General features: G+C 32.5%; 3 protein-coding genes and 1 non-coding gene across 4 annotated transcripts; 2 read left to right on the top strand and 2 right to left on the bottom strand.

Annotated features, from left to right (window-relative positions):
* Positions 1–1,409: 1,409 nt before the first annotated feature.
* On the top strand, positions 1,410–3,578 carry LOC102583521 (leucine-rich repeat receptor-like serine/threonine/tyrosine-protein kinase SOBIR1). The gene has a single exon (XM_006347360.2). It carries the CDS (start codon positions 1,425–1,427, stop codon positions 3,435–3,437), a length of 2,013 nt encoding a protein of 670 aa, XP_006347422.1. The 5' UTR covers positions 1,410–1,424; the 3' UTR covers positions 3,438–3,578.
* A 1,140-nt stretch (positions 3,579–4,718) lies between these two features.
* On the top strand, positions 4,719–4,790 carry TRNAT-UGU (transfer RNA threonine (anticodon UGU)). The gene has a single exon. It is a non-coding gene; the product is annotated as a tRNA-Thr (tRNA).
* Positions 4,791–6,564: 1,774 nt separating this feature from the next.
* Positions 6,565–9,885, bottom strand: LOC102583194 (BTB/POZ and TAZ domain-containing protein 1-like). Its single transcript, XM_006347359.2, has 5 exons — positions 9,669–9,885; positions 9,328–9,461; positions 8,476–8,779; positions 7,953–8,269; positions 6,565–6,999 (listed from the first exon to the last, which is right to left on the bottom strand). The coding sequence occupies exons 1-5, from the start codon at positions 9,783–9,785 to the stop codon at positions 6,822–6,824; spliced, it is 1,050 nt and encodes a 349-aa protein (XP_006347421.1). The 5' UTR covers positions 9,786–9,885; the 3' UTR covers positions 6,565–6,821.
* Positions 9,886–12,181: 2,296 nt separating this feature from the next.
* Positions 12,182–17,030, bottom strand: LOC102582857 (BTB/POZ and TAZ domain-containing protein 1-like). Its single transcript, XM_006347358.2, has 5 exons — positions 16,774–17,030; positions 16,365–16,492; positions 14,970–15,273; positions 14,210–14,529; positions 12,182–12,605 (listed from the first exon to the last, which is right to left on the bottom strand). Exons 1-5 carry the CDS (start codon positions 16,894–16,896, stop codon positions 12,431–12,433), a joined length of 1,050 nt encoding a protein of 349 aa, XP_006347420.1. The 5' UTR covers positions 16,897–17,030; the 3' UTR covers positions 12,182–12,430.
* Positions 17,031–20,981: the final 3,951 nt, after the last annotated feature.

Genomic DNA, 20,981 nt, shown 5'->3' with positions numbered 1-20,981 from the left:
TAGAGCAAATTCCTGAACCCCCAACGCCACTGAGCTACGCCTTTGGTGTATGTTCAGGGGGTTCAATAGTATATATATACACATATATTCAAAATTTAATCTTATATATATAGTGTAATTTTTCGACGAAGGGGGTTCGGATGAACCCCCATCATTGAACATAGATCCGCCCCTGCATATTACTATTATTATTATTAAAAATAATGTCCACGTGTTTGTGTTATTCATGTGTAACAGTATAAGTAAGAAAGTTCCATCCACTATACACTAAATTTGGAAAAATAAAACGTTTGACTACTTTAGTAGCACGGCACAGTAGTCTAATTAACCAGTTAGAATGATGATGAATTAGTCCTTGAGATAAATAAAATGTTTGTGACAAATATGATTAGCTTTCTCATTGTTCAAACCAATAAATAATACCCAATCATCTCAATTTATTTGTCATAATTTCACTGAATACAAAGTTTAAGAAAGTAAAAAAGATTATCAGGAATTGTTTGTTATGAGTGATAAAGAATAATAATCCCATATTAAAAATTAGAATTATTTTATCCTAATTTTGGTCAAGGGTATTAGTTAGATTGTCCCGAGATTATTTATCTCACCCTTTGTATTACACTGATGAGATAAGTTATCCCATATATATGGTAGAATAACTAATCTTATGGGTAACTTTGTTGATCCCACCAAATGACACCCCTAAGTCTTGTAGTTGTAAGTTGTAACTAAATGTCTATATAATATATTAAAATGTTCTTTAATCTTGAGGTGTTAACATGTCAGGTGAAATATTGAAATTAATAATTGACCAAATTATGAAAGAGACGTTCTTTCCTATCTTAAGTTGAAAAATAAAATTGTACCCCTGTTATTAGCTATATCATTTTTTTCCATAATGATAAGCTAGACTCTAACGCCAACAAATACGTGATAACATATCGATATTGCAACTAAAAAGTTTGTAAATCTTTAATTTAAACCTTAAACCATAAAAAGTAATCTTTTCTTTTTCCTATATGATAAAAAGAAGAAGGAGAAAAAAACCCTTATGAGACTATACAAAATATGCTATTATAAACGATTAAATTACAAAGATTTTTATATAGGTAGAGAGATGGGAAATTGGTCTCTCTTTATATGAACTTGGACAAACTTCGCCTCCTAGCTAACTTTTGAGGTTTAGTTAGATCAGGTGTCATATCTTTACATGGTATCAGAGTTAGACTCATTCCAATTTATTGTTCACCGATACTGACACCCATTTATTATTTGTGTGTGGAAATTTCAATAGTCAATATATGGAAATATTTAACAATAATTTATTTAATAAAAAAACAATGTGGACATAAGGCATTGGCAAGTTTTTTCCACACGGTCTCTACTTGACTTGTAAAGCTAAGTCTACGCTCGTTTTTCTTACAATGCAGCCAACCATTTTTGATTCATATAAACCACCAATACACACTTATAAAAAAATCCATCAACCACCACAGCCTGGTTGCCTCATTCACCTCTCTCTTCCCTCCGTCCGGCCTACCGGAAAAACAAGAATCTCAATGGCTTCAAATTTCCACTTTTTTCTCTTATACCTTGTGACCCTTTTCCTTTTTGCTCAAGCAAGACTGAATCTTTATCCACAAGATCATGCTGCACTTTTGCTTGTTCAAAAAGACTTAGGCATCATTGCTCTTAACAACCCCTGTACGCTCGCAGGAATATCCTGCGAGCGTAGACCGGGTAACAGAACACAAGTTCTGAGAGTTACCCGTATTGTATTCAGATCCAATGGATTGAAGGGAACTTTGTCTTCTGCTATTGGCAAACTCTCTGAGCTCAAAGAGCTTTCTCTTTCCGACAATCAACTATCTGAACAAATCCCAATTCAGATTCTTGATTGTCGGAAATTAGAGATTCTTGAACTTCAAAGAAACAGATTTTCTGGAAAGATTCCGTATGAATTGTCATCTTTAAACCGTTTAAGGGTAGTTGACTTTTCATCGAATGAGTTTTCTGGGAATCTTGATTTCTTGAAATACTTTCCTAATTTGGAAAAACTGTCTCTGGCTGATAATATGTTCACTGGAAAAATACCCTTTTCATTGAAATCTTTCAGGAATCTTCGTTTCCTCAACATTTCAGGGAATAGTTTCCTTGAAGGTCCAGTACCTGTCATGAGTCAAATTGAGCATTTATCAGCAGATTTGAATCGAAACAATGCCGTTCCCAAACGTTACATTCTTGCTGAGAATTCAACAAGGTCAAATCAGATATCTGCAATGGTGCCTGCTCCAGCTCCAGCACCGGTCAATCGTGTTGTACCGGTGGTACATAAACGTAACAAGAAGAAAAGGAAGTTAAGATCTTGGTTTCTTGGTTTCCTAGCTGGAACTTTTGCTGGGGGTATATCTGCTGTGATCTTTTCGTTGCTATTCAAGCTCGTAATGTTCTTCGTAAGAAGGGGAAAGAACGATAGTTCAAGTTTAACGATATTTAGTCCGTTGATCAAGAAAGCGGAGGACTTGGCTTTCTTAGAGATGGAAGATGGAGTGGCATCACTTGAAATGATTGGAAAAGGTGGATGTGGAGAAGTTTATAGAGCCGAGTTACCGGGGAGTAATGGGAAGATTATAGCTATAAAGAAGATTATACAATCCCCAATGGATGCTGCAGAGATCACGGAGGAAGATACTAAGGCGTTGAACAAGAAAATGCGTCAAGTTAAATCAGAAATTCAAATTGTAGGTCAAATCAGACACCGGAATCTGCTTCCATTACTGGCGCATATGCCAAGGCCAGACTGTCATTACTTGGTGTATGAATATATGAAAAATGGGAGTTTACAGGATATCCTGCAGCAAGTCACAGAAGGCACAAGAGAATTAGATTGGTTGGGACGACACAGAATTGCAGCGGGGGTAGCTGCTGGTCTTGAGTATCTCCATATAAACCATACTCAACGCATAATTCACAGAGATCTAAAGCCAGCAAATATCCTACTTGATGATGACATGGAAGCTCGAATAGCTGATTTTGGGCTTGCAAAGGCAGTTCCAGATGCTCATACACATATTACGACTTCAAATGTTGCAGGAACTATGGGATATATTGCACCAGAATATTATCAGACACTGAAGTTTACAGACAAGTGTGATATATACAGCTTCGGTGTGGTGCTAGCTGTGTTGGTTATCGGAAAGGGTCCATCGGATGAATATTTCCAACATACTTCTGAGATGAGTTTAGTTAAGTGGCTGAGAAATGTAATGACTTCTGATGATCCTAAAATAGCAATTGATCCTAAGCTGAGAGGGAATGGATATGAGGAGCAAATGCTTTTGGTTCTCAAGATAGCTTGCTTTTGTACTCTCGACAATCCAAAGGAGAGGCCTAACAGTAAGGATGTTAGGTGCATGTTAACTCAGATCAAGCATTAGCTAAGTCATACGGGGTATACGTTGGTTATGTAACTAAGAATGTGTTCTGTATTTCAGTTTTTGTTGTAATTGTGTTATACATGTCAAATCTTGTATGTTTACTGCAGTGTTAATAATATTATTTCCACTTCGCTACTTAAATTACTAAAACTCTATGCAATTATCACTTTTATAGTTTGAAGGGGTCCATTAATTTTGCTTCCTTTCAAACTAGACAAGTCTTTAACATGAGTATTGGAGTCTACAAGCCTTAAGCAATACTGCTTAGTTTAAGGAAAGCAAGCTCGATAGTTAGTCATTCTATGACTTGTACAAAATGATAAAATGTGCTTAAACAAAGGTAAAAAAAATCAGATTAAGTATACTCAGACATTAATCAAGAATAACTTGAGAAGAAAAAAAGTTTCCTACTTTCAAGTCAATAAACAAAAAATCATAATTTTGTATTTCCTCAAGTACCTTAAAATGTAAAAGCCTCTAGATGAGTTGCTTTTATCAAGATGACTCATGTCTTAGAATTTAGAATACCTCTGAGGTGGACATCATTGCATGAATCAATACGAACTCCCCAGTCAACTGACCTTTGATTTCGGGGATTAGACAAAGAACACCATAACAACGGAGAGGGGCTAAAAGCCGCTTGACTAGAAGAAGAGAGGTTTCCCCTTGAATCTAAATGATTTATCTTCTTCTCTTAGTATATTTCAAGTTAGGACTTATCGAGGGATCAGTTGACTCCAAAACATAAAGTAACAAGATCATAACCCATGTCCCCGCCCCTTAAAAGGTATGGAAGTTCATTTAATTGAATCAATAGAAAGTTCCAAACATTTGGTAGGCAGAAAAAAAATGCATAAAATGTGAAATGTCATTGAGCGTATCTCATGTTGGGGTGAGTTTGGGCCAACCCAAAATTCAAATCAAAATCCTAACTTTTTGTATATTTGGATTATGAATTTAACTTAAAATTTTATGAATTTTGAATTTCATATCGAATTTAGTACTATGAATTTTTGAATTTCCAAAATTTAGTCCAATATAGAATTACATGATCTGGCTTCTTGGAGGCTCAGTCTTGATTATAACTATAGAAAGCTATTACATTTGATGGAGCAAATTATTAGGTGAAGTGAGGCTGTATATTGTTAATTTGTTATGACCTATTTTAAAGCCCCAAAAGTCAAAATAAAAAAAAATAAAATATTCAATTCAATTCAAATAAAATGCCAAAAGTAGAAAATTATTGGTGAAATAAGCAAAGACTAGACGTTGTAAACACAAGCCCTTATAGCTCAGTGGTAGAGCGTCAGTCTTGTAAACTGAAGGTCCGTAGTTCGATCCTGCGTGAGGGCATTTTTTGTTTTGTATAAATTAAACACTTCTATTTTATTTTATTTTTTCCCACAAAAATAAAAAGAGAAAGAAAAACTAAGTCAAATACTTTTAACTCTTGAAAATTAAGTTTTTGTAAAATACTTCTAAGTTTTTTCGAAAACTTTGACAAATAGGCCACAATTCATCCAAATGAGGCTCAAAGTTCGAAAATTAATAAAATTTAATCTAATTAAACAGTATAATTTTTCAATAAAGAAATATCAGCCGACACCCTTTACGTCAGGTGGCTCCACCACGGACTACACCAATCTCGAGTAAAAAAAAAAACACAAAGGAATCTTCTTTTTGTACAAGTCTTCTAGATCTAAGCTCCAAATTCCATGTACTATGAAAAAGTTTGGAACTTTCCCTTCAAAACTTTACTAGTACTCTCTTTTATCTCAATTTATGTGTTAAATCATTTTTAATCCATGTTAAAAAGGATGTTCTACTTTCTTATTTTGATATAATTTTAATAAGATGATTTATATCATACAAATCTAATTATTCTTTATTTAATTCAAGGGTGAATTTCTCCCAAAATAATCGCACTTTACTTGGAAAATCACTAGTAAGGGTCTCACTATAACTTTTCTGAAATTTAGAAGCTACTTTAAATGGACTATATTGGAGGAAAATGTAAGTGAAAGAAAGTTGTTTAATAGAAAGTATTTTTAGGTTTTAGTATCTGGTTGTCATTCAAGTTCGCTTGTGAGATCATATTGAGTATGTTATTACTGTTGTTATTGTAGTATTTGGTTGCCAAAAATGACTTAAAAAAAATCTTTTTGGTTGAAGTGGTGGGAGATGTAGAAAAACAAAGAAATTGAGTGATAACAATAAAGTAAAATGTGTGTATATAAATGAAGGGAAGAATTAGTGTACCACTAGTGCACTCAAGTTGAGTAATGAGTATCAAGTGTCCCACTTAGTATTTGATTAGATAGAAGAAAATATCAAAATATTGTCCATTTTAATCACCATGCCATCACTTCATGATAGAGAAAGTAAAATTGGATGTGTTCAAAGATATTAATGGTGCAAATCAAATGATCTTCACCCTACTATTTTTAGATTTAGGTTATCCCATTATTTTATGATTCTGCTATGGTTGTTACTGTTTCCTTATAAGTTGATTTGTTTCTCCATTTTTGCTTTCCCTTTTTGTATCTATTTTGATATGTTGTGTATTTGAGTCGATTTAGGGTCCTTTGAAAACAATCTTTTTACCTTCCCAAAATAAAATATGATTTGTGTACTTTACCCTCCTCATACAGTTTATGGAATTTCACTAGATATTGATAGATATGTTGTTGTTTGCGCAAATGGACATAATTTAAACTCTATATGTGTCCCCCACAAAAAACTATTTTAGTTCCAAATTTTCCAATCCTAGTTATGAGCATTAAATTAAAGGGACACTTGGACGAAAATTGCTGCTTTTGTTTTTCTGCAGCTTATCTGATCATTATTTTTTGGAAAAAATCAGTATCTTTTCTCAAAATCGCGATAAGGTTTTGGAGACATCAAAATATCTCTCGACCCTTATCATGCTCCAACTTTTTTCATTAATTAAGCAGTGGGACGATATACAATAACACTAAAAAATATTTTCCGTCATTTCATAATATCACACATCAACGATTTTTGTGATCGACCACATTTTGAAGCCTTTTTTTATGGGTTCCTCCAGAGTATTAGAATGTACAGAAAATGGTAGAAAGACACGGAAAACAAGTATTTGAAGCATATGTGATATGACTAATGGCTAATTTCATTACACAAAATGAAGATATAAACAGACTACCACACAGTAGTTATACACTTTGTATACAACTCTTTTGTTGATACAACACTCTTCATCAACTAAAGGACTGACACAGAAAAAAAAATAAACATATAGAATAGGCCTCTACAGTAGGAAATATGAAATGGTAAAAACTAACTTAGATTCCATTGATGGTCTATTTACAAAGATCGAGTTTGCCTAACGATATGAAATACTTGACACTAAGCTGCCAACCTAAAGTTCATCACTTGAGGATGGCTTAAGTCCATTTTTGGTTCCTCTTCTCTTTTTCTTTTGGGCAGAGATAAAGAAGACATGGCCCTGGCTGACACCACCTTTCTAACAAGTGATTTCCACAGCTCGTCATCTCCCTTTTGTTGCACCTTCAATTTGAATTGTCTGAAATGTAAAATATGGAGCTGTAAGAAACTCAAGAGTCGATATTTACCAAGTACAGAAACAAGAAAAAACGGATGATTAGTTACTGTATCAAATTGACCCTACTGATAAAGAAGGCAAACAATGTTATTTTAAGCTTGATACTTGTTGAACTTAACCAACCCAACGTGTCAAAAAGTTATTCGAGCTCTTGGTAGATATTTTCTTGTGGAAGAGGACAAGTGGACACATTCAATGAATCACAAAAGGTCAGATCATGTTGCTGTCTAAGTTTTGCTACCGTCTACAACAGGTGCATCTGGGTATTAGTCGATATGGGACCATGAATCAATTATTACTACTTGAATGATTGTGTTTCACATGAAGAACGACCTCAACCGAGCCGGCATTTAGAATCACAGTAAAATTTGGAAAAAATATCTTCATGATTAGACTCATCATCACACAAAATTGAACAAAATCACATGCCAGCTAACAATTTTGTATTAAGCCGTAACTAAGTGTTGATTTATCTTGACCAGCTTATAAGACAGTACAGGATTGATAAGCTCCTTGTAACTGTCTACATCACAAATTTAAGACCCATATGAAAAGAAATAGTATCCAACAAAGTGATAGTGAATGGCTCAATCATGAATTGGAGAAAAAATATGGACAAATCAATGTGACAGCTGATTTGTTGGCTTCTTCTATCGAGACAAATCGCCTATAATAACATCCGAGCTCTGACATGCCACCTAAGAAGTTTTCAAGGTTGAACATGACAGACCATAATGGGTATATTGATCAGGACCCATCATTCAAATTAAGCAAGATAGACATGCCTCGACCAATGACACCGCTAAGATGATGTACATATTCTAATTTCTGCCATCAATGAGATTCACTCTCAAGCGATCAACAATACGTGAATTGATTAAAAAATTAGTTACTCAGTAGTCAGTGGTGGTTACCTGCAAAGGGGAACCTGGCAATCGTTTGGTTGGTCACAAATGGATGCGTGTAATCTTAGGATCTGCCACATGCGCTTGCATCGTAAACAACCTCCTTTGGTCCTTCTCTTACAAGTAGCAAAATGTCGAATCAGAAGCTGAAGCCCTTGGCAGGTATCAAACTTGCTACATGGCTGCCTCTTGATGGAAGGTTCTTTATCTAATGGCCCCACACTAGTACATCCTTCTGTGCAAATGTGCTCCAAACAATCCATCGCTTCGCTTAGCTGTAAATACAAGCTCAGCTCCCGTTTGTGTCTCCTTGTCCTCTTCTTCCGCTATAATGAGAAATGTACAATGCAAAATCACTAATCACAGCCACTTGACTGATAAAAGAGACGCAAACAAATGCCATGTAATGATTTCATGGCTAACTTAATATCTTTCATGATCAATTCACAACAATAAAAATTATACCATGAATTCCAAGAGAAGATTTTTTATTAAATAAGGGATGTATGCCAATTATGTTATAATTACGTACCAACTCTGCCTCATCCATGAACTGTAGAATTTCAAGTTCAAGCCAGGGATCATGATGTTGAAGGAACTTCCAGCCCTCAGTCTCCTCAACTTTCTTGAAATTGCTAGACAAAAATTTCATACTCTTGAGGTATAGATCTGGTGCATCACATAGTCTCGCAAGTTGAAGCACATCCACTGCATTTTCAATCGTCAATCGCTCGGCCAATCCCTTAGTGCATCTCTGCTTCAGCTGTGGTACCAAGTACACATGAGAAAGTGCTAGCAGATGGATCCCATGTCTCTTCATCTGCTCTTCAGTGCACCTAAATACCAGGACAATTTGGTCACTCTAAGCATTCATTCTTGCAAGGGTTAAACTGATTAAAAGTTTCTGTTTAAGTTTCCGATATTTTAATTAGCTTTTAGACCATATGAGAGTAAGTAACATGCTACAAATAAGTCAACAATATTGGTTGTTTAACAATCATAAATAACGTAAATACTTTTGTAATTCATTTCAATGGCAACGAAGATGTCGGTCGAGGCATCTATCAGGCGGCCAACACAATATGAAGCAATCAAAACATCAAATAGTATCTGATTAAAAAATTTACAAGTCAATTAATGAACCACACGCAAGCAATTAAGAAATAGGCACGCAGATTAGTCTTTGAATCCCAACTACCTATTTTCTAATCAACGAAGGAACCGTGACTTAATCCTAAAATAATCTACTTTACAATAATTACTTCTTGTGGTCAAATTCCAGCTTGGATGGAGCCAATTAGATTCAAAGTTTGAACACGATTAACAAAATCAAAATAATAAATGAAGAAAACAAAACGGATTTGCGTGTATTTCGGAAACTCACTTGAAAGAATAGAGAAACCGGATAAACACGGAAACGGCGTCGCACGGCACGCCAAGAATCCGAATCGTTCTCTCGGAGCTCCGCCGCTTTCCCGGCCGAACTAGTATATTCTCCAGAACCGCCGAAGCAGCAGCCTACAAATACGTTTCTCATAGATCAGTACCTTTTCACATCATTTGCAACTAATATCATTTTTTTGCGACAGCCAACACGTAGTTTTCACAGTGTAAATTGATTATAAATGATTCATATACTAGACTAACATAGTTATAGATTAATATGCAATTGATAGATTTAACGAGTATTTAAGACTTCATGTGATTCGTTTTAGGTCTTCGTACCAGAACGGCGGAATGCGCCGGAATGCGGAGGCCGCCGGAGGTGACGATTTGGATATCAACCTCAGACATTTCGCCGGAAAATACATCGATATCGCCTGAAAAGTTAGTGGATGACATGGTGATTACAGTTGCTTTTGGAATTGATGATTATCGTTTGCCTGGGACAGATTAATTGGAATTTTCAGAGAGTTTCCTTTAGTTTTTGGAGAAAGCATTTGCCCAACCCTCTCTATATATAAGCAGCGCAGAGTTGCCATTTGCCAACTCCAAAAACAAAAGGGCGGCACGTGGAAGATTCTTTTTTTAATAGAAAAAATTATTGGGGTAGGGACGGGAAATAGGAAATAATAATTTAGATAGTTAATTAATTAATTGAGTTATTAAAATTTATATATATGCGAAAGATTTAACTCAGCATCCACAAAAGAAATTACAGTGTATATTATCTTGTGGTCTAATACTTCTTAGAATTTCGTATATAGCGAAAGTTTAATGTCTTCGGATATCTTTTTATTTGAAAAATATAAATCATCATCAATTTTTTATTTGATTCTTTAAATCTACTTACATTATATAAATTGGACAAAAGGGAATACTAGTAAATAATTATATTGACCTTATATCACTCAAGGAGATAAATATTTCCATTGCATGCCATAAATGCATTTTTTCCCTTAATTTCTTCCTTAAAGACCAAATGCATAATACTATTATAATATTCTTACTTGAAGGAGAAAATTCTAATTAGAGCAAAGACTAGGGAATATTATTAAAAGAAGCTGAAATTCATACGTTTTTTTTTATGGTTCTAGAAACTAAAATAAAAATTCAATTACGTTTAATATATCATATTAATAAGGGAAAATGTATATCACCTGGCGTCATGGCGGACGATGGTGGTAGCCGCGTACGGCGTAGCCTGATCGTAATAGTATGTCTTAAGTAATTTTTAAAAGTTATATTCAGAATTTAAATCTAAAAATTCTGTGTTATGATATGATTTCACTATTAGAATTGAAATATACTCTACTATTTATATTTATTAATTTAGTGTATGTTGTGTTAGTGTAAAAAATTGTATTAAAAAAAGAATGATAATACAATTAAAGTTATAGCGTATGTAATATTATATTTATTTAATGTCAAAAGACAAAAATGTGTGTTCTTTTAATTTTAGTATACGTGTGGTACGTATAATGTGGATTAACTAAAATTTTTTGATACAAATATAATTTTGAGAGTTCCTAAAATTTTTTGATACAAATATAATTTTGAGAGTTCGTAATTTCAATTGAAGGACCGTCTTTGATTCTTCTATATGTTTATAACAAACATACAAAGGCAGAAAGAATAATGTGGGACTTATTGATACGAATTCGAGTCTAGTCAATCTTCAATATTGATACAACATAACAAACAGAAAATCAAAATAAAAAGGAAAATAAGAAAAAGGCAGGAAAGAATAATAGATGGTTGTTGGCTACGTAATTTCGCTGGTCAAAATATGTCAACCCTGAATATAAAGGCTGTTTTGAAGTATATCTTATCATTGCTTAATAGTCACAAATTACTCAAATCGTGAAAGCAAACGTCTCTAATATATAGTATCCTTAAGCAGTGGCTGAGCCAAATAAGGGCCGAAGGATTCATCTAAATCTCCTTCTTCAGAAAATTACACTATTTATATTGAATTATAATTATTATATTATTCTAATATTTATGTATAACAGATGTTAAAATTCTTTTAACTTTATCGTATATTTACTTCTTTCATATTTTATCCCTTTAAGAATATCTTGACTGCAACAAGGAGACAAGGGATAAAGAATGGGTGTATCTTAAGGGAGAAAATAGTAGGCAAAGTTGTCATCTCTGATGACGGAAAAACAACTTGTGGTTGAAAGTTGTTGAGCATACCTAGACAATATTGTTGTTATCTGAGGCAGTTCATATTCAGTCCTACAGTATGCAAATAGGTATTATTTTTATAATACACTTCTAACTGTTTTATTAAAATGTTTCAAAAGGGTATCACCTACTATTACGTAATGGCTGACACTACCCAATCCATGAAGATTAATCAATCAGCCACCAATTTAATTAATAATTTTAATAATAATAAAAAGTAGTATGTCGGAGGAAACTAATTTGAATGTTTAATTAGGGTAAAAGATGTGATTGGTACCTAATTAATTCACTGCACTAAAAATATTTTTAGTGACAATTAATTATGCACATAAATTTAAATTAATCGGACTATGGAACGTATCTTAGACAGTGGATGGGAATCGGGAAACCAAAACAATCAACCGTCGAGATTAAGCTTGTTTCCCGTCCTTTTATATTAATGAAATCAAAATATGTACTACTAGTTTGATCTTCATTTTTTTTGTTAATAAAAGCCCTGGAAAGTTGTAAACACTATACAAATTTCTTTTTGATTAAATAAATTATCTCCTTTGAGTATATATATAATAGTTGAAAATAAAATAACAAAAGACGATGTAGTTCACCAGAAAGAAAAAAAAAACATCTCACAAGATGAGCATTTCTTAATTATTACAAAAACATTAAAGCACAACAAATTGATTAACACAGTACAAAACCTTTACAGTAGGACTTATGAAAGATTGATTCTGCCTAATCGATAATTTTCTTCTCGATCCCTCCGTTTTTTTTTAGTTGTCATATCATTTGACTCTGAAAAAGGAAACTATAACAACTAAAAAGGGACGGAGAAAGTAACTATTAACATTGAGTTTTTAATCTAAAAAACGTCTTATTTGATGATCCCTCAAGTTTAATCTTGGTTCTTCTTCTTCTCTCTTTCTTTTAGGCAGAGATAAAAAAGTCATGGCCCTGGCTGACACCACTTTTCTAACAAGTGATTTCCATAGCTCATCATCTCCCCTTTTTTCCAATTTCTGTTTGAATTCTCTGTAATGTAAACAGAGTTGTTAAGATACTCGTGAATCGTGATCAATGACAAACAATAACAACAACGACATACTCAATGTTAATCGAATCACAAGAGCAAAAAACTACGAGAACAGTGCTAATATCACATAGACAAAATAATGGATGATCATATTGTATTGGTTCATGAAATTGACCTTACTGATAGAAAAGGCAAACAACATTATATGAGATTGATATTTCTGTGACCCTATCACTTTGTCCGATTTAACGTGTTAAAATATTATTAGGACACTCGGAAGATATTTTCATTAGGAACAGGGGAAAAACAGAGATTATTCAACTAGAAATTAATTATCCAAATGAACATTTCATTAAAGGTTATGCTATTTTCTACGTTTTAGTCGATGTGGGACCATGTGTGAAGTCAATTATCACTACTTAGATCATGGATGGGTCGTGCTCACATCAAGAACAGAGAAAATGATCAAAATGGTCCTTTCAGGTATGAAGGTTGCTTTATGTTGATCCTTAATATATTTCATATGATCCATATGGTCCTTGATGTATATGAAAAGATGATCATTTTAGTCCTTTAACACTAAAACTAATCAAGAAAAAAAAAAAGCATGATAGATTTAACAAATTTGCTTTCTTTCACCATCACCACCATAAACCCTTCTCCTCAACTTCTTTCTTTTGCCATTTGAGGTCATGCTCTATATCCTCATAAGAAAAATAATATACACTACACCTATTTCTCATCTCCATCTAAACAAAATTTTCAGAAGCTTCCATTATCATTCATAAAGAAGAATAAGAGAACCAAAATCATTAAAACAAATGTAAACTAAGTAAATCAAATTAAAGACTCAATTTCTCCTTCCAGGAGATCACCATAAATTATCTCTTTTAAAATTGTAACTAGTTATTCTTTCTTGTCGAAGTGATTTATGGGGAGGATATAGCTTTCTTTTGTTTTATTCTTTTCAAAATTACTAATTTTTTCAAGCCATTTTTTAATTCTATTTTTAAAATTAAAGGGTAAAAATTGAACAGACAGATGTAGAAAACAAATATCTTACAAATATTCTTTTGAAATTTGAAGAAACTTTTCTGTGCATGAGAAGATTTTGGCAGCACAAGTTGTAGAAGAAATGAAAAAAAAGAAAAGATGAAGGATAAGAACTCTACAAGAAAGATGGAGGAAGAAGGCTCCCAACTGTGGAACCCACAGTTAAGTTTAACATTTTTTATGTTTTCAGTTAATTTTTAGGGCTAAGGACCAAAATGATCCTCTTTTATAATACATTAAGGACCATATGGATCATGTGAAATATATTAAGGATCAACATAAAACAACCCTCATATATGAAGGACCATTTTGATCATTTTCTCTCAAGAACAACCTTAACAGTATTTGTAAGTAGGCAAGAAATCTTAATTCCACGTAATCTTTCACCTACGCCACAATTGTATGTTCATGAATCAAATAGAGTATATGACATTGTGGCATTGTAACCTAATTACAACTATAAGACACAATTGCAATGGCGAAGAACGACATATCTGTACAAGTACATATAGATCAATAAATTAGTTAATTACTCAAATGGTGGCCATACCTGCAAAGAGGAACTCGACAATCGTCAGGTTGGTCACAAATCGATGCGTGTAACCTTAGGAGCTGCCACATCCGCTTGCACTGGAAACAACTTCCCTTTACCCTTCTCTTACAAGTAGAGAAATGTCTAATCAAAAGCTGGAGACCTTGGCATGTATCAAACTTGCTACATGGCAACTTCTTTTGGCAAGAGTACTCTTCGTCATATGGCCCTACGCTTGTACATCCTTCCCTGCATATATGCTCTAAACAATCCATCCCTTCGCTTAACTGTAAATACAAGTTCTGCTCCTGTGTGTGTCTCCTCCTCCTCTTCTTCCGCTGAATGACAAATGACACAAAAAACACGATGATATATTGACATTTGTACGTAATACATCATATCTGAGTTTTTCTGTTGAATTTAACTTATATACAATGACATACACACTACAATTGTGTAAAGAATTCTTGAGCTATGAGTATATTTTGACATGTTACATTGTAGTAGGTTTATTTTTCAAAAGTTACTAGACATACCTACTACCTACTATGGATAGTTACCTCTCTATAGAGAATACTTTCTTTTAACTTTAGATGATTTGATAGTGTAAAACTCTGTGCAAATACTTTTAACATTATGCACACTTTAAATTCATCTCATCATCCCACAATCAATTGAGAACCTTCAATATACTATTGTGATATCCATGATCAAAATTTTGGATTGAACTTGAAACAATGAGCTAGATCATAAAATTAAAGGGGGTTATATTACGTACCAACTCGGCCTCATCAGTGAACTGTAAAATTTCAAGTTCAAGCAGGGGATCATGATGTTGAAGGAACTTCCAGCCTTCAGTTTCTTCAACTTTCTTGAAATTACTCCGCAAAAATTTCATACATTTGAGGTAGAGATGAGGTGCATCACATAGCCTCGCGAGTTGAATCATATCTATTACATTTTCAATTGTCAATTGCTCGGCCAATGCTTTGGTGCATCTGTGTTTTAGGCATGGTACTAAGTACACATGAGAAAGTGCTAGCAGATGAATACCATGTTTCTCCATCTGCTCCTTAGTACACCTAGTTAGCACAATTTGATAACATAACCATTTTAGACATGATCCATATTCTTCGAAAGCTCAGGTTATCAAATGATTGAACAATCGAGAGCAATTTAGTTACGATACTTTATTTTCATAAAAAGAACATCTATTAGCGGAAAACAGACATTTCCTGCTGACAATCACTTATTTACGAAGTGTTCAATAGATATTTTTTTTATGTATTTTTTCCGTTTCATATTAATTGATCACTTTTTATTTTATATCGTGTTTAAGAAATAATAAATAAAAAGATAATATTACTAATTCACTCCTGAAAAAACTTTTTGAGAATTTTACAAATAAATGTGAACACTTACAAAAAAAATTTAATTGCAAAGGTAATATAAGAAAATATTAATTGATGTTTTCTTGATTAAATAAGGTGATCCACTAATATGAACAACTATTTTTAGTATAATAATCAACTAATATGGGACAGAGGAAGGGAGTCCCTTTTTTTTAATTGTTTGTAACACACTCCAATAACAGCGGAAAATTTGGTCTTGCCGGTGCTGGATAGATTATTGAGGAAAAAAATATATAATTAAAGAATCTAATGGTGATCAATGAGCCACGTGAAAGTTCATATGGAAATGGACGGGCCAAATTTAACACGCGTAAACGACTAACATGTCTGTTGTATCGTATAGTGTTTAATGTTATAATTGTTACTTAAATAACTTGTATTATATTATTAAATTCATGGTCAGATATTGAATAAAAAATTCATTTTATGTTAGGACCAATTTAGTGTAATCGTTTTGTTACCTTTTCTTTATTTCTTATTTCGTCTCTATTTATTAGCTAATAATCTTATTTATCATTTACCATGCTTTTTTACTTATTAGCTAATAATCTTATTTTATCATTTATCATATCTACTTTTCAGTAATTTTATATGTATCCTCTCTTTTTTCAAGACTTATTCTTCAAATTATTGACGTGAAAAATAATATATTCATTAAAAAGAATATACAATATGATCAATTTAATATAAAACAATACACCAAGATACGTTATAAAATAACATGTACGAATCAAATAAAGAACGTTTATTAAGAAACTCACTTGAAGGAATAGAGAAATCGTACGAACACGGAAACAGAGTCGCAGGGGACGCCGAGAATCCGTATCGGTGTCTCATAACTCCGTCGCCAACGACCTAATATGCTCTCCAGAACCGTCGAAGCAGCAGCCTAACATTGTTTATCGGTAGAGATCGATCAGTATTTCCAAATTGCAAAACAAATAAATTTCGAAAACAATTCGATCAATTCACATTTGAAAAATCGCATCTTTTCCACGGACAAACTATTGGCTATATGATGTTTAAGTCAGTCTAACAATAATTTCAAATATAAATTTTCCATTAATAAAATAGCACTATAAAACTATTAACTATTCAAAAATTATTTGACTAAACAGTAACATCTTCACATAAAATGAACCCCGAGGGAATAACCTACGGTATGCATACCAGAACGTTAGAATGTGCCGGAATACGACGGCCGGCGGAGGTGATGATGTCGACGTCGCCTTCAGCCATTTCGTTTTCGCCGTGATGTGCATCGACATTACTAGCAAACATATTAGGTGACATTATTATGACAGATTTTTGGAGTTTAACTGTAATACAGAGAATTGCAAGCGTTATAAAAAATATTACAATACTTTTTTTTTAAAAAGAAGCAAATTCTGACTAAGACAAAATTATTTTTCAGTGTGTAAAAGATTTTTGGTTATAGCATTTTGGCCGCCATCCCTGCATTTATAGGCAACGTGAGCTACTACCAACACAAAAAAGTAAAAGGGCGGCACAGCATGAAACCTCTACCACAAAAATAAATAAATAAATAAAATGTACCTAATAAAATATGATATTCACATTCATTTGCAGCCGACCAGATTATCATAATTTTATCATTATGACCTTAATCTTCGCCTAAATATTCCTAATTTTCAAAAAGAAGTGTTATTACGGCCTCCATCCACTTTAAATTGTGATAATTTCCTTTTTTAGAGTCAAACTATAAAATTTTTGACTAATTATGATGTATTTTTTTTATCATATTGATATGCAAAAAAATGCAATTTATAGTACTTTTTGTATAGTTTTTGAATATCTGATTTTTTTTGTTTAAATTATCGAATTAATGTAATCTAATTTAACTTTAAAAATTAGTCAAATTAACTTTCGAAAAGCGCAACATGACAGATGAAGTATTTTTTTACTTCTTGTGATCCAATTTATATGTCGTCCTTACTAAAAATAAATGTACTTGATACTTGTCATTTCATAAAACCAATACATAAATAACATTATTCTACCTATTTTACCTTTGAGAGTTAACAACCTTGAAATATGAATTTGATCAACATAGGAAAACTAGATGGTTAATTCATGTTCATTGGTCAATTTAATTAATCAAAATAGATTATTTACGTTCATTTATTGAAAACTTGACTTCAAAAGAATACTAAATAAGGGTACAATTGTAAACTTAGTTTCTTAAGGAAAATGAAATTTCAAATGGTAATATATAAATAGAAACGAATAGTGTATTCTTTTTGTGCAACTATAAAATATGAATTTAGTTTAGCGTGTAAATGAACTATTTTCCGTCTCATCTCTTCCTTCGTATTAACCGGTTTGACCTACTTTTCAATTTCAAAATTTGGAGTATCCTACTTTCACTCAATTCACATGTTCAACAAGCAATTGATATTTCACTATCAAGTGCGTATTACTCTTTGTAGTAGCGGTCAAGCATGATTTTATCCCTTTTTTAGTAACTCTTTAATTTCAACTTTCCACATGACTTAATTTTAGATCACAAGATTTAAAAGTATTTTTATTTTCTTAAACTCCGGGTAAAATCAAAATAGGTCAAATAAATTGAAACATTGAAATATGTTTTTCCAATTATATCTTTATACCTCATCTTTTTAATCGTGTTTAATTTTCAAGAGATATTTATTAAAAGATAGTTTAATAAACTACACATTATATTCAATATTTTTTTAATAGACGTAATTTTTAATAAGATAACATTTATTTTAGGACAAACATATTAATTAACATAACATTAACACATATCACGATTGTTAATTGTATCTTGACTTTGTACAAAAATATGCTATTAAACAAAATAATTTAAACTACTTATTTGATTTTTATGGTCCACTCGTTTCAAATAAAATGAGTATGAAGTATGATGGTCCAATTACTTTTGTGTTCCTCTTGTTTTGCTTATAAATTAAAATAAAAAAAGTTCATTTATAAAATTAAAATGGAAAAATATTAATTCAATTATGTTTGGTTCCACAATTGTCGGATGTTTTTTAAAATGATAAAGAGACCACGTCGTTAATAACAGGTAGGACCAATTCTTGAGGAGGAAAATAAATTAGCCTTACACTAATTACGTGTCATCCTAATCCTTCTCCACACTTGGTAGCCTTTCTCCACATGTTTCATATTATTATCAAAAAATAATTGCCTTGTTGGAAACTTGTGGCAACAAGTGGTCTCCACTTTTTTTATTTCTCATCAATCCGATATTTACATTGAAGCCTGACTATTCTAGATTAGTGCGGCATAAAGTCCCATTCAGGAAGAAGTGCTCCTTACTAAGAGTTTTGTTCCCTTCGCAAGTGACATAAAAGCTAGGCAGACGGTCATTGAAAGCTCAATCAAATAATCCAAACGAGAAAATCATATCTTCAAAGTTCATCTTTTCATATACAAGGCTCGAATTCGAGACCTCTGATTATATTAAGGGAGGAGCAACTCATCTACAACACCACATTCTTAAGTGATGGTAGTCCACTTGTTAAATGACGAATTATATATACATTAACATTTCTATACATACATTACTAGTTATTTATACTCTTAATAAAATGCAATAATTAATTAATTCATCAAATATGATTTTTCAATACATAAGCTCCATTTTTTCCTGTTCTATAGCTGTTAATTGGCCAAGACATTAAAAAAAATAGATTATGAATTACAAAAGAATTTTAAATTTTAAATTCTTCTCTATTGCTTACCAACCGCAAAAACAATTTTATAGCTAAAGGTCATTGTCATGTCTGATTCTCGTGTTCATCTAATGCTACCATAGATTTAATTGGGACTTCAATGCAGGATTTAGAGGCCGCACAAGAAATTTAAGAAAAATACTACAATAGATATTTCCACATGGATTTTCCTTTCTTTATTTGCTTTCAAGGTTAAAATTAGACTATATTTCTTAAGAAGGATATTTTAAAATTGTTTTTACCAGTTGAAGGGCATTTTTGATCCCCAATCATAGATTAAAACTGCTTCATTAACACTTCAAGGATATCAAAAGAAGTCAATGCATGAAAAATATTCTTTGGCGGTGGACATGATATTCTTTTTTTTTATGTTGAATATGAATCATGATATGTTTCGTGTTGCCCTATTTTAAAGTAAATTATTCCTCATCTTCCAAGTTTATATTTTTAATTAATAGCCAAAAATAATGAATTGCTGTTTGAGAAAATAGTTGTATAATAGGGAAAGTAATATCTAATAAAGGGAAAATTACGTGAGTTTTGATAGTATTCAGTGTCTTAAAGAATTTAAGCCTCTTCTTCCTTGTTTTTTTTTATTCGTTGTCCAGTACCCACATGAGAGCTTGCTTAAATCTGGATTTGCGCCGAAAAATTCTATATTGAGGATAAAACACTCCCTAACAAAGGCAAGTGGAAAATAGTATATTAAATAAAAAAGGCAAAAAAGCTCCTCAAAATTATTTCTACATCTTTTTCAATGTATTTGTAGAGGGTATTTATGTAAACAATAAAAAATAATTCAAGGTACTTATTCATTACATGTTATTTTTAATATATACCAAATCAAACAATGAATAAGAAATAATATCAGCATTACTCATCATATTTAATACTATACTTATACACTTTACCTAGTGACTTCTTAGTGATGTATTTTTACGTTGTTGAGTCCCACATCAAACAATGGGACACAAATAATTTGATATTTTTTTGTTTTGATTTTCCACTCGATGTTCGGTACCCACATTGAAGTTCGACTATATTCGGATTCACACTGAAAAATTCTATATTGGAGAGTAAAACACTCCCTAAATACAGCGACTCCATACCCTTGAGACTCGAGCCCGAGAATATGATCTTCAAGAGTTAGAGACCATATCCTATGGCCTATGGGCCAACGTAGATTTGATGAAGCCTGAAAGGTAAAACTAGCCCGTTTCATTTTGGGCTGTCTTTATACGACCCATTAACTAGCCCGTTTTAGTTTGGGCTGTCTTTTATACGACCCATTCTTCATAAAAGCATGACGGAACATCACTTTAGGGGAAAAGAGTATATTATACCCATCAACTTTATCATTTAGAATTGATATACCCTCGTTATGAAAGGGCTGATATTAACCCTTACCATTATACTTTTTAAGTAGTTTTCAAAAATATAAATTTTATTTCAAAATACTTAAAATTCTCACATCCAAATTCAAGGTCAAACGTAAATTATTTGACTCTCGAAATTCAAACTGTGTCACATAAATTGAGATAGAGGAAATAGTTTAGTATTGATACCCATCCAAACCAAACCAATGCTAAAAAAAAAACTCATTAAGAAGTAATGCACACTCCCCTCCCCCTAGGCCCC

The sequence above is a fragment of the Solanum tuberosum genome, unplaced genomic scaffold (genome assembly GCF_000226075.1).
Source record: "Solanum tuberosum cultivar DM 1-3 516 R44 unplaced genomic scaffold, SolTub_3.0 scf00087, whole genome shotgun sequence".
In the NCBI taxonomy this organism is placed as follows: Eukaryota; Viridiplantae; Streptophyta; class Magnoliopsida; order Solanales; family Solanaceae; genus Solanum; species Solanum tuberosum.
The sequence above is the reverse complement of the archived record's forward strand: the minus strand, read 5'-3'. Positions and strand labels throughout refer to the sequence as shown.